The sequence below is a fragment of the Pyxicephalus adspersus genome, chromosome 8 (assembly GCF_032062135.1).
Source record: "Pyxicephalus adspersus chromosome 8, UCB_Pads_2.0, whole genome shotgun sequence".
Taxonomy (NCBI): domain Eukaryota; kingdom Metazoa; phylum Chordata; class Amphibia; order Anura; family Pyxicephalidae; genus Pyxicephalus; species Pyxicephalus adspersus.
Window position 1 is genome coordinate 64,260,808 of NC_092865.1, and position 13,086 is coordinate 64,273,893.

The 13,086-nt window shown below is 37.5% G+C and overlaps 1 protein-coding gene across 1 annotated transcript in view; it reads left to right on the forward strand.

Annotated features, from left to right (window-relative positions):
* FGD3 (FYVE, RhoGEF and PH domain containing 3) overlaps positions 1–13,086 on the forward strand; it is a gene marked incomplete in the record, with an annotated part of 143,346 nt that overhangs the window by 100,255 nt on the left and 30,005 nt on the right. Inside the window, 4 exon segments of the mRNA XM_072420961.1 lie at positions 250–406; positions 5,929–6,067; positions 6,308–6,366; positions 10,462–10,608. Of these exon segments, the coding sequence (XP_072277062.1) occupies positions 250–406; positions 5,929–6,067; positions 6,308–6,366; positions 10,462–10,608 (502 nt within the window).

A 13,086-nucleotide genomic window follows, 5' to 3' on the forward strand; every position in this document is an offset into this window, starting at 1 on the left:
AGTGCCTTCTCCCTCCAAGGCTTAGTGTTATGCAAGGAGAAGAGGGTTGTGCTAGGGAATTGACTCTTCATGACATAGTCAAGTTTTCTAGCAAGTTCAAAGACATGTTGCAAAAAAAAAAAAAAATATGTATATATTTATATAAAGATAAAAATACTGCAAGTAAGCATTTGAAATATTTCATTTTCCATGCGGTTACCTGCAATTTGTTTAGGTTGGTGACAGGGTCTCTTTAAAACAACTTTCTAGGAGTACAAACCCACGGATTGGAGATATCTTACAAAAGCTGGCACCATTCCTTAAGATGTATGGAGAATATGTAAAGAACTTCGATAAAGCTATGGACATTGTGAATACCTGGACCCAGAGGTCTCCTGTCTTCAAAGAGGTTATCCACACTATTCAGGTAAAGACTTCCTAAATCCATTGCCACACAAGTGATCTCTGTCTATGAATCCATAAACATGTTGCTGCTTTTACTTTGTTCCGCATCTTACAGCTTCAAACATCTCTGTCTGCTAGTAGCACAAATGTTCTGTTTATAGCTGCCATCAATTTATTGACTGTGATCTCTTGCTTTAGGAGTTCAGGAAAGGCGTAGGTCTTACATAGTATTTGTGGCCATTTGTGGCCACCTGAGTGTTAGTGTGTTTATCATTCTTGGCTGCAAAGGAAAAAATGTGTTCTCCAGAGGTAAAATAAACCTCAACAAAGAAGTAGTAGTAGTAGTAGGTTCCATCGGGAGGACCAATAGATGCAGGCCCTTGAAAATTGGTCAATAAGCACTTTGTCTGCTGAACAGGTCTACTTGGCCAAAGACATACGGACTGTCAAGATGTAATAAAAGTTACTGTTTAATTTCAGAGCCCACAAAGAAAGGTTCCGAAACTCTCAGCATCAATATCATTTAGTTTGTTTCCTATTTATATAACGAAAAAAAAATGGAATCTGTCCTTAATGCGAATCTTTAAAATGATTTATTTTAGAATGAATAAGCGCTGGGGCGGGGCGAAGAACACTTTGCAGGAGTCGGGCAGATTTTGGGGATGCAATGTATGGGCAACATGATTCTGTCTATATGTAATGTTGTGCAGCAGATTTTACAATACATTGGTTTGGACTTTGGATTCTACCTTGTTCTATTTTGTTTTTTTTTCACTGTATTCCTTTGATGAGCTTGGATATGCCATTTGGCTAGCACAGGCAGTTAGATATATTACTGAATTGGTTTACCTGGGAGCCTCACCTTGTTTTCTGGTTGGGGGCACACAAGATACCTGCATTTTCACATAGTACATATACATGTGTATATAGTATATATGCATACATATGTTACTTATAGTATATGTTGCAGTCTGATCATATCGATACTACCAAAGTTGACCCTTGAAAAAATCTGGTCCAGAATTCAAAACCTTTGCTAGCAAAAGCAAATGACTTTAAATAAATCCATTCCAGGTTTGTGCATCACCAGCTTCACTGGTGAAAGTCTATCCTCTCCAGTCTTGGAGAGCTTTAATAAATCAGACCAGACTCTTATTTCTCCTTATCTTCTTTAACTGAAAACTTGCCTTTTCTTTTTTTCTTACTACTTTTACAATATAAAAACTTTAGTTTTATATCTTTTTATACAAAAAATCCACAATTTAGTTTTTCCTGTAAACCAGATGACTTGATGCAGTTTCCAGCAGTACATATTTTGTTTATTTCTGGTAAATACATTTCAGTTCCATGAATTAATAAACAAAATTACCTTGAAGTCAATGTAAAAATAAAAATCAATGTCACTAAAACACTTATAAGAAATTCTTGGCTGAAGGTTCACCAAGAAAGCAACGCCTTTGGGAATGTTGATCTCTTTGGTTCCTTTTGGTGCTTAGTGGTTCCTACCGCCAACTTCTGTGTCCTGTATGGGCATGGAGCTCTCTAGGAGAAACCAAAAAGTGTCAGACTTCAGCTGTGGTTATTCCCTAAATTTAGTAGTGTTCTATTTTTTTAGTATGCCCGTTTAGTTATTTGACAGTGTACAATACCCCCAAAGATTTGATAATAATTTGGATACACTATGAATAGGTTAGAACCTCTTATAGATTTGTCTTGCTTTGTATCTCGGTTTGCGTAATGTATCTTTACTTCCTCTCTATTTATTAACTTATGCAAACCCACCCCCTCCTTCTTTCTATTTAATGGGTATGAGACAAAACAGAACAGTGAGGGAATATTTAAAAAACAAATAACACAATTGCATATCTTCTAAATCAGTGGTCCCCATTCTTTTGGACTTTGCGGACCACTAAATTGTCACTCAAAGGGGAAGAAACTTCCCTCAGATCGACGTCATGATGCCAGAACCTGCCCGCTCTGCCATGGATGGGTGGGTTGTGTCCAGAGACATACGGGAGACATGGTCTGCGGCTTTGGCCGGAGTGTGTCTCCCAGCGGAGTCCTTCTTACCCTGCCGCGGACCACACATTGGGGACTGCTGTTTTAAATAATCCTCATTTAAAGGGACTGTTCCTCTTCCAATACCAAATCCTTCTGTCCCTTTATTCCTCTAAAAGTTCCTCAGTTTTCTCTCTTTCTGCTGCACTAAACCTTTCATCTAACCTCAAAACCATTTCATCTCTTATTTTGAAAAGTCAAATTTAATTTCAAATAGTGATAGGAAAAAGCAATTTTAGGTATAACCAATTTTACTTTTGTGCAGTGATCTTTATGACCCTTTATGGCTGTGATCTTTATGGCTGGGGGCATGGTAGAGGTGCAGTCTTTGCCTATATACTTTGCACTATAGAACAGCCTTTAACTTTAAAAAAATGACTATACACTCCTTTAAAAAATATATATATATATATATATATATATCTCTATGGGCCTGATTTATTTACAGCTCTCCAAGGATGGAGAGCATACACTTTCATCAGTGAAACTGGGTGATCTAGCAAACCTGGAATGGATTTCTTCTTTTTGCTAGCAAATGTTTTGAATTCTGGACCAGATCCATTACGTGTTTGCTGGATCACCCAGTTTCACTGATGAAAGTGTATGCTCTGCACCCTGGAGAGCTTTAATAAATCATACCCTCAATGTCTAAAATTACCTGATTTTCTGCACACTTATATACTATACTGCCTATACATGGGATTTCTATGATTACTGCTACTAAAGATTAAGTAACATTATCATTCCAAGTAATTTAATAAAAGTAAAATGCAGCCTTATTTTGGGGCTAATAAATATGTGCTATTTACCAGTTACATTTCCAACAGCTGATAAAGGATAGCACAATGAAATGTCATCTCGCATTTATTCTGATGTGCAGGTTTTTAGAATCATCTCATTATGCCCGGAAATACAAACTGCTGCAGAGTAGCATGTCAAATAATAGAAAATGTAAGTGACCCTCTCAATAAAGACAGATCATGTATTGTGTTTTAAAGAGTTAAGGTTTTCCGTTGCACTATTCCGTTGTTAGCATAAAATGTAAAATCTCTGCTAGAGAATCTTCTATGGTTATTTTGTGTTAATGTAGCACTTAGCTCTACTGGGGTGTTTTCCATGTTGTAATGTAAAAGGACCATCATCTTGTCAAACACACTGCTATTTTAAAACGCTTTTAACACGATGTATTCAAGTGGAAAGTATTCAGATGTTTTACATGTCCCTGCTGAAGGCTGAAGAACTGGAATTGTATGTTTCCCCAGTTTACTACAGACATTACCGTCTAGTTTAAATATTGTTGGGTCCTAATTACAATTAGAAATGAACAGTTTATGATCTGCCTTTATTATTCTGTAAATCTGCTTTTGCCGATTTCATTATATAAATATATTGCTGTTTTTAAATAACTATATGATAGGATGAAGAACAATTCGCATATATATTTCCCTATGTAGTGGCAAGAAGTATAATGTATGCCCAAATGTTGTATAATTGACAGCTGTCTTAATTACTGCAGAAAAACATTGTTCTCTGATCAGTAGTCCATGCTGGGCCAATCCATTAGAGGGCTGTCAGGTCCACAAGCTGAAATAAAGTTCATCCACACCCCAGTAGCAAAGATCCAGGATTACTCATATGATATTCATTGAAAGTAAAATATTGTTTGTTCTGGAAATCAAAAATCCAAGCAGAGCCTTAATTTTACTGTCCAGAACAATAAAGCTTTTACATTTAACGAATACTATTTAAGTCCTTTTGGACCTTTTCTATTCAGTTTTGTTGTCCAATCAGAGGGTGTGCACATTTCATTTTCTTCTTGCCCACCAGTGTGACTATTAGCTTCCCATTGACAACACAATATAAATGGCAGTAAAGCTTACATTCTAAATACATGTTGTGTATTCCTATTTTTGTTTGCACCCCAACACACATCCATAGGGCCACCACCATGCCAAGATACCAATGCATGGTTTTAAAAATATCATGCAGAACTGTTTTGTGCATGGAGATATAGTTACAGACTAAAAATGGGTTTAATTCAACACAACTCAGCACATAAACATGTTTGCAGTACCGCATTGTGATGGTAATGATCCCCAATTACTGAGGTCTAGGAAGCTCTCCAGGGCTCCTCATCACTGACTGCTGCAACAACTCTGCAGAGGCCTACACATGAATGACAACTGCAGAGACCTACTTGTGACTGATGGCCGCAACCTTTTACATGAAAGACCCACTCATGGCTGACATCTGCAGTCCCTCATCAGGGGTCCTATTATGCCTGCAATCCCTCTACACGGGCCCACTCTTCACTAACAACTGGAACTCCTCTATAGGGGCCAATTTATGACCATCACCTTGTGCTTACAATGTTGATTTTATCCATGCATTAATATGAAATCCAGCTTGTCAGACCGTTAATCAAAGGACATATGGTAAATTTGTATGACTGAACAAAGCAAAGCAAAACTAACCGGGGCCTCTCAGCATACAGATACACAGCAGATCCAAGCTGTTTTTACTGGTTGTCCAGGCCTGCTTAGTTAGCCAATTCTGAAGAAACGTGGTTACAAAAATCTTCCTTTCGTTAATTCTTCTGCAAGTGTCTTAGTGTTAAGAAAACTGGACTGGAAATATATGTGGGCTGCAGTTCCTAAACTCTTCTTTAGCAAATCCCAGTTCCCTGAATGTTATGCAAAACCAAAATGCTTCCAGTTGAGTCATTGACCCAGAACCAGGAAAGTGCCTAGTACATTTGTCACCCAGGGTGGAATGTTTTTAGGTTAAACAAATACTATTATTGGATAAAATTATTATTTAGAAATAATATGCATAGTAGTTACATGCGGTGAAGATTTAATCCTAAAGAATTCTCTGGTTGGTTGTACCCAGCATAGGCCATACCCCTCCCTGCCAAGTATAGTGAACAGTTCTGACTTTGTCTGTATTCTTGTTCCAAATTTGTGACCTAGAAACAATTAAGACTGGAAACAGCTAGAAAATTAGCTTTTTTAAAAGGATTTCTCCAATGGCAGCCTAAATATTTGTCATGAAAGAAAAACTTTTCTTTAAACAATATTTTGTATTGAATGGCGGTTCGGAATTTGCACTGTGTTAGTATGTGATACAGTAGGTTTAGATCAGGGGTGACAAACTCAGGCCCGCGGCCAAATCTTGCCCGTACTATAATTATATTTGACTGGCGAGAACATACCAAATGTTTATTAGAGCTGGGCCGCTGGTAGACGGTGCATGCACCGCTAATACTACAAATCCCAAAATGCTCTGATGGCGTGTCAATCAGGACCCACAAGCACCCCCTCCTCTATTGACATTCATTAGCGACCTTCCTCAATTCTACATATTTCTTGAATAAATATCTTTTTGATTTGGCCCACTGAGTATTTGAGTTTGGAATAAGTGCTTCTTTACAGGAGAGATACCCTGATATGTGTCTGAAGTCTGTCTTCTGTTCATTCTTTGCAGAAAGATGAGGTCTGTGGGAATCTTACATTACAGCATCATATGTTGGAGCCAGTCCAGCGGATTCCTCGCTATGAACTCCTACTGAAAGATTATTTAAAGAAACTGCCGGAGGACTCGCTTGATAGAAAAGATTCAGAGAGTATGATATTTCAAATCTATTTCTTGTTACATGCCATTCCTTGTACAATTACTCTCTAGTTCTTTAGCTCCCACAAGATAGGTTTTGTTTGATAATGACTGTGTTTAAATCACAGAGTACACTGGAATTTATTTCCTTCTGACAATTAGTCACCTTAACATAACCTTGCGGTGCTGTATGACGATCGGCAATCTCTGCGCTGAATGAATGTTTAATATGTGTAATTGGATCTCGTTACAGAGTCCCTTGAGCTTATTTCCACTGCAGCCAATCACTCAAATGCAGCTATTCGGAAGATGGTAGGTGAAATCATGATCCATTTGTGGTATATTGGAAGAGATTTCTGTGGAAGGGTAACAATCCCTTTCTAAAAAAGTAGTGTGATAATAATAATGATACTTGTTATGCCCCCTGAAGCATATCCAAATCCAATAAACTTGGTATATATTGAAGTTTATCAGTTCTTAAATACAGTGGTTACATTTATTTCTTTTTTTTACCTCTTTTCAGCTGTTGACCCTGCCACTAGGTCGCCTTCTGTTTTAGGGTGACAATGCTGAATCAGTGTACTGTATAGAGGAACAGCGTTGTCATTTTAGGACGGGACTGCTGAACTTTTCCTCCTTCTCCATGACATAGAGGGGGGTTGATATTAAACTGGGAACAACACAAGCTGATAACAGTACAGCAAAGGCTGTAAAAGGTTTAGTTTATATTTCTGGCAAGATCAAACAAATATATCAAAACACTTTCAGTGGTATATTAAAAAAAAGCAATAAGTTATAACGGGAAGAAGTTCCTTGTTCAACAAATACTTTTTTTGGCCTAAACAGGCTTGAAAGAAAAAGTGAAATTTCAATATTTTTGTTGCTGAATCCATAGATTTGCTCGAAAGTTCACCACTGACATTTTGTTCAATGCATCTACAGTTACCTAATGGCAGCAAGTTAAACAGATTTGTATTGCCTAAATATATAAAGAAAAATGGTGAAATGCCTAAAAACTCAATAACATTGGATGACTCTATAATATTCCTGTAATGTTATACATCCTGTTATGATTGAGTAATATTCAGAATAAGAGCTTTTGATTCTGTAACTAGTACATTCCTTCTTTCTTAAATGGAACACGTTGCAATAAAAGACTAATGAAACGGCTTGGTCTTCCGTATCCCACTCATGCAAGCTATCCATTTTCCTCATTATCGTACTCTCTCCGCTCCTGTTCTCCCTGAGGCCGGATTTGCATGATCTGATCATCCACATTCTAAACACTGCACTTAGCGTATGTCTGACCTCGAAATGAAAATTGTGTGGAAGCTTAGCCTAGGCACTTCTCTGTCTTTCAGAGAGGTTTTTCTGCTGCTGTAGCTAAATAACAAAGATCTATTTTCAGAATTATCTGGGGGTTGGGTTAGAAATTTGGAGGAAGTTGTTGTCAATAATATGTATGTTTGACCTCAATTGCTAACCATGTCAATTATATAGAGCCCAGGGATGACAATATCAAAGATTCAATTACATTTTTTAAAACTTGATCACTATAGTGAAATTTAGGTCGTGGCTGAGGTTGTTGTTTGCACTTTTTTAATGAAAACTTTATTTTTATTTTTAGAGTTTACAATTTTATTCTTTTTCATTTTTGTGGTGTTTGGCCTTCGTTCCCAAGTGAAAACTCGCAAAAAAAAAAAAAATAATGTGCAAATATTTAGGAAAAATTGCAGAGAATGCCTTACAGAACAACTGTATCTTCTGCACAAGTTGACCTTTACAGCCTGAGTGTAACCCGCCTGGTCTAATACTTTCATCTGTCCTGGTTTCAGCATTCATTCCTTTTAAAGCCATGCAAAAGTATCTTTGCTGGGTAACTAATATCCCGTGTAAACCAGTCACAGCCCCAAAGATTTCTTATGAAATCTATATTCCACTGTCAGCTGAAGACTGTCATAAATGTGGTTCCCTATAGGAATGAATGGGGGCACAGTGTGCATGCATAGAATTAGGAGGACCCATTGGGGATGCTAGGTAAGAAAGATTGCAGCTGGGCTGTGCCATGAGGAACTCTGGAACAGGGACATAGGTTTGTATTCAACCAGGTTGGCTGCATGCATAAATGTGGAGTCATGCCTTAGGGGTTAACTTGTACTAAAGTTACAGCTGTCCTTTTTTTTTAAATTTCTGATATATTTTGTAATTGCTCACTGAAAGGTCCACTTTAATTGAGCTGCAGCTCTAGACAGAAATATATTGGTATGCATGGCCAGTAGTGGTCACTAAAATCTATGGGCCATTTTATTCTGCAATGCTTAGACTTAATGTGGTTCCCAAACTGCACCTCAAAGGGCATATTCAGCTGTGTATGTGTGACACACAAGAATTGGCCACTTTTTCCCCAACATTGGGCAGCTGTTCCTCCCAATAACAGCAATGATGAGGCATAATTTCGTACTGAGACACCATTTCTTGCACTGTTACCAATGATGGGATGTTATTATTCCTCCTACTACTGACCACAGGTGCTAGGTTATCCCACTAACCCTAAAGTATTGTATACACCAACTGACTAAAGACACAGAGACATTTTCCATCTTGCCCCTAAGGTTAGAGGGTGAACTGATAAGAAATTGAAACACTTGGTCACTCCTGGTTTAAAACCATAGTTGCAGTGCGTCTATCTGTCGTCTGCATGAGCTTAGAAACTCTTTTCCTCTATACATTCACTGCCATCTGTTCTATACACACAAAATGGTTACTGTTCAGTTATATAAACACAGTTTAATTTTTGTGCTTGCAAACTTGGACCTTGAAGGTTTATCAGTGGGATGGCGCCTTATGGTTGTGGCACTACATCAGAATTGGTATTCTTTGCTTGGACAGTAAAAGCAGATTAATTGCCATTTTGGAATATGAATATTTCCATAGGTATCTTCTCCACCTTATTTTATATATCACATATTCTTTATATATCACATATTCTTCAACCTGGGAGGAAGAAACAGTTAGCTGAACCAAAAAAAAAATCCTTTCCAATTAAATATGGAAGACAGGGGCACTTTAATTGGTCACCAATTACCTTGTACCTTTTTCTGTTATGAAATTACTCGGTCATCCCTTCCATCAGGGCGTAATGACACAGGTTTTGTAAAATGTGCTAATGGCCTTTTCTGTCACTTACAAGGCACATCACCGTTCCATTGATATTTTCTGAAATGATACAGCCTATATGAAAATGTCTCTCTTGTATAAGTTCCTCTGTAGACAGGAGAGGTCATACTCTCAGCTGGAACACAGCAGCCGTTCCAGTAATTGGGTTGGAACAAATGAAAAGCACTGTTTGCTTTCCAACTTTAGAAAGAATCGTGTTCAGAGAGATATCCAGCATATGAATATTCTTTTTAATTGATTCATCACCTTGTTTCTGAAGTGAGAACTGCAGCTGTTAACCAGATCCTCGTTATTGGAAGGGGAGGATGATGATAAAGAATAATTTTACTTGCATACTCCTAAATGACTTTATATTTTGTCAAATCAATTCAGAGCTTGGGGCATATCTCTTTGTAATGTGTTCAAGAAATCATTATAACACACCATGATTATCAGATTATCAAACCCCCAAATCATTCACACTACTAAGACTTTAACATTTGATTAGAGACACATTTGAAAATGATATATATATTTATTTTGCAAAGTTTTAGAAAAGAGTAGCATCTGCCTAGAGCCAGAGGAAATCACCCTTAGTTCTTGTTCCTGTAACAATTTAAACATTTGTATTTTCATACATTTTTCATACAAGCCCAACTCTGGACACAATAACCCTACCAGGGTCTTCCCTTTCCCATCATGAAAGCGTTCTCCTACACTCTGCAAATCTTCTGGTTTACATGCCAGGATTAGCACAGCTCCCGCTGTACTTCCGGACCACTGGGATGTAAACCCCTGCAGGTCATTGACCCCAGCGCTGAGGTCATGCTTTATTTCACAAAACAAAGAATGGGGCGATGTGTTATGTAAATGACCTGGATGAGAGGGGACTTAAAATCTGAAGTGCTTATAACTGAGAAGCCTGAAAGTTCAGTGGCAAAATGCTTGGAAATGGTTAGCATAATTGAAGCTGTATTTGTGTTTTTTATTAGAATTAAAATTACTGGATGACTAGAAAAGGCAAAAAAAATTAAAAGCCAAATCAAAATATAGTAAAAACCTTGGGTATACCAATAGAAAAAAAAGTTCTGTTCTGCCCATTTGAGCTCCTTGAAATTATGCTCCTTCTGTGCAGCTTCTGAAATGGCCCACTGGGCACTTACATTCAAAACTGTGTTCTAGCACTTTGCATATTTGTTGTATTTTATTATTTATATGGCTCCAAACATTTTTTTGTTTGTTTTGTTAAAGGAAAAGATGCATAAACTGCTGGAGGTGTATGAACGGCTAGGTGGGGAAGAGGACATTGTGAATCCCGCCAATGAACTTATCAAGGAAGGACACATACATAAGCTCTCAGCAAAGAATGGGACCGCTCAGGACCGCTACCTATACCTGGTAAATAACTGTGTGATCTTTATATCAAGCTTGGCATAATATCCTGTATTTACTACAGTGACATGAAGTCATCAGTAAGCACAGCGAGGAGATGATTATAGTGTGACTATTGCTGTTCACAGTCTGTGTTGTAGCCAGGATCATACTGCGGGTGGTCAAGAGGGTATTATCATAAAACCTAGATTCTACAAATCTAATACTAAGAGGATTATGTCTAAAGCTGTGCTGTAAATTAAAGGGACACTCACTATTACCAAGTAAAAGAAAAAAGCTATAATAATGATGGGCAAATTGGCCAAAATTCATTATGCTGAAATTCGTCAAACCAAACGATGAAGTTCAATTCTATTTTGACCAGTTCAAACAATTTGTAAAATTGATGGTGCTTTATGGTTAATTGAAGGCCTTAGGGGGCTTTTGGATTAGCCAGACCCCTCACTAATATAGCGGGGAGTAAGCATAGTGTATTGGAAGCTGCTTAAGGGAAGGAAAGGAAAGAGATTAAAGTCAGTAAAATAATGTACTTTAATTCTTGCTAGCTGTTTGGGCAATCAACCCCACTGGTGCTTTTTTTCATAGCAAATTTTTTTTCTGCAAGGCTTTCCCTTTAGATAAACAGGAAAACGTCTTGGGTTCCCCCTTATTATTGCAAGCAGATACTTATGAAGGTATATGGCCTGGGTGATTAGAAACAAGCAATTGTTCTGTACTCCTTCTTCTTTTACCAGAATTGGCCACATGCTTTTATTGTTGGGAGGGTACTTTTGCAGAGAGGTATGAGATAAGCAGGAACAATTAAGGTCTAATGAAGACACACACAAAATTTTTTTTTTACTCTTCACAACATATGACATCATCATAAAAGATACAACACCAAAAAAACACCGAAAAAAAATAAAAACGCAGAATCACTGAGATGCATTAGGAACACACCGCCTGGCCCCCCTAAAAAATACATGTAAACTCCAGTCCAGTTTACTAATAACTTTCTCCATTGCACACAAAGCTATGTAACTGGCTTCTGTAATCCGTTATAATTTTGATTAGTTCAACATAAAAACAACTAATGTAGGAGCATTCAGTACTTGGTAGTGCAACAAAAGCAAACATTTTCCTGTGGGCAGTTTCAAACGATCTCTGGAATAGTTGCAGATGAGCAGAACTCAGGAATACTTTATTTCAAAGGCTTTAATAATATCTAGGAGCATAGTAAAGTCTATGATTAGGAAGTAGAAAACGTTTGGCACTACTAGAACCCTTCCCGGATCAGGCCATCCTTCCAAACCTAATGGATGGTCAAGGAGGAAACTCATCAGAGAGGTCACCAAGAAACAAAAATATAAATGTGGTTTGTATGGAAGGGTTGCAACACAAGGGCACATTAAATCCCAATTTAGCTTTGTCAAAGCTCACCTCGAAGATTCAAATGAACATAGGGAGATGTTTCACCTTCCAACTGGACACAACAAGACTACATATTGGCTGAAGAAAAAAATGTGAATGTTCTTGCATGTTCTAGTCACAGCTCAGACTAAAACCTCATTGAAAATCTATGGAATGGCTTGAAGGTTAGTAGAGTAGTGTGTTCCACCAAAGAGAATGACTTAATAATAGAGATAGAGTTTACTCAAAAAATGCCCAGCCTGAGAGAAATCCAAAGGGGCAGAAGAGAGGAAAAGACAGGCTTTTGTCGGGCAAGACTTTTTCTTAAAGCTGAACATTATTTAAATATACATTCTAAAAACTAAACAAAGATCTCCTATGCTAGCCCTGGGCTAACACAGGTACACTTATCTTGGGAGCATAGAGTAGTTATAGCATATCACAACAAGATTTGTTTACAGCAATCAACTTATTTCCTAACTGACGCGTTTTGCCCCACAGGGCTTCTTCAGGGGAAGCAACTGGGAAACTTAGTGATATTGCTGAAACTTTTAACCGGATAAAGAAAAACCTGATGCTGACTTCTACTTGGGGATACACTAATAAATAAAATCTAATAATGGTTTGGATGTATTGAAACTGCCACTGTGATTAGAAGTGATGATGATTGAATGACACTTCAAAACTGGTGATATGTGGTGATTGTTCACATGTCAAAGCATGAAGTACACGGGGTTCGCTTGGACCCAAACAAAAGAGAAGCAGAGTATGAGAGTGGGTAAGGTATCTTGAGCAAATGGGAAAACGTTGATAATCAACCATCTGAAACTTATGTGCAGATGGTATGTATATATCATCTGCACATTAGTTATATGTATGTATATGTATATATTTATTAATATATATATATGTATGTGTTAGTATATGTTAGTATATTTATATAGCTTAACTTTTTTGTATTAGATTTTTGAATATCCTTTTCTTTTAACTATTATCATTGCCAAAATAGATTTCTTGATTAGGTTTTCTGATTGGCCAGTGTAGTATTATAGGTGACCTCCATGTGGCTTTAGGGGAATATATGAAATGTTACGT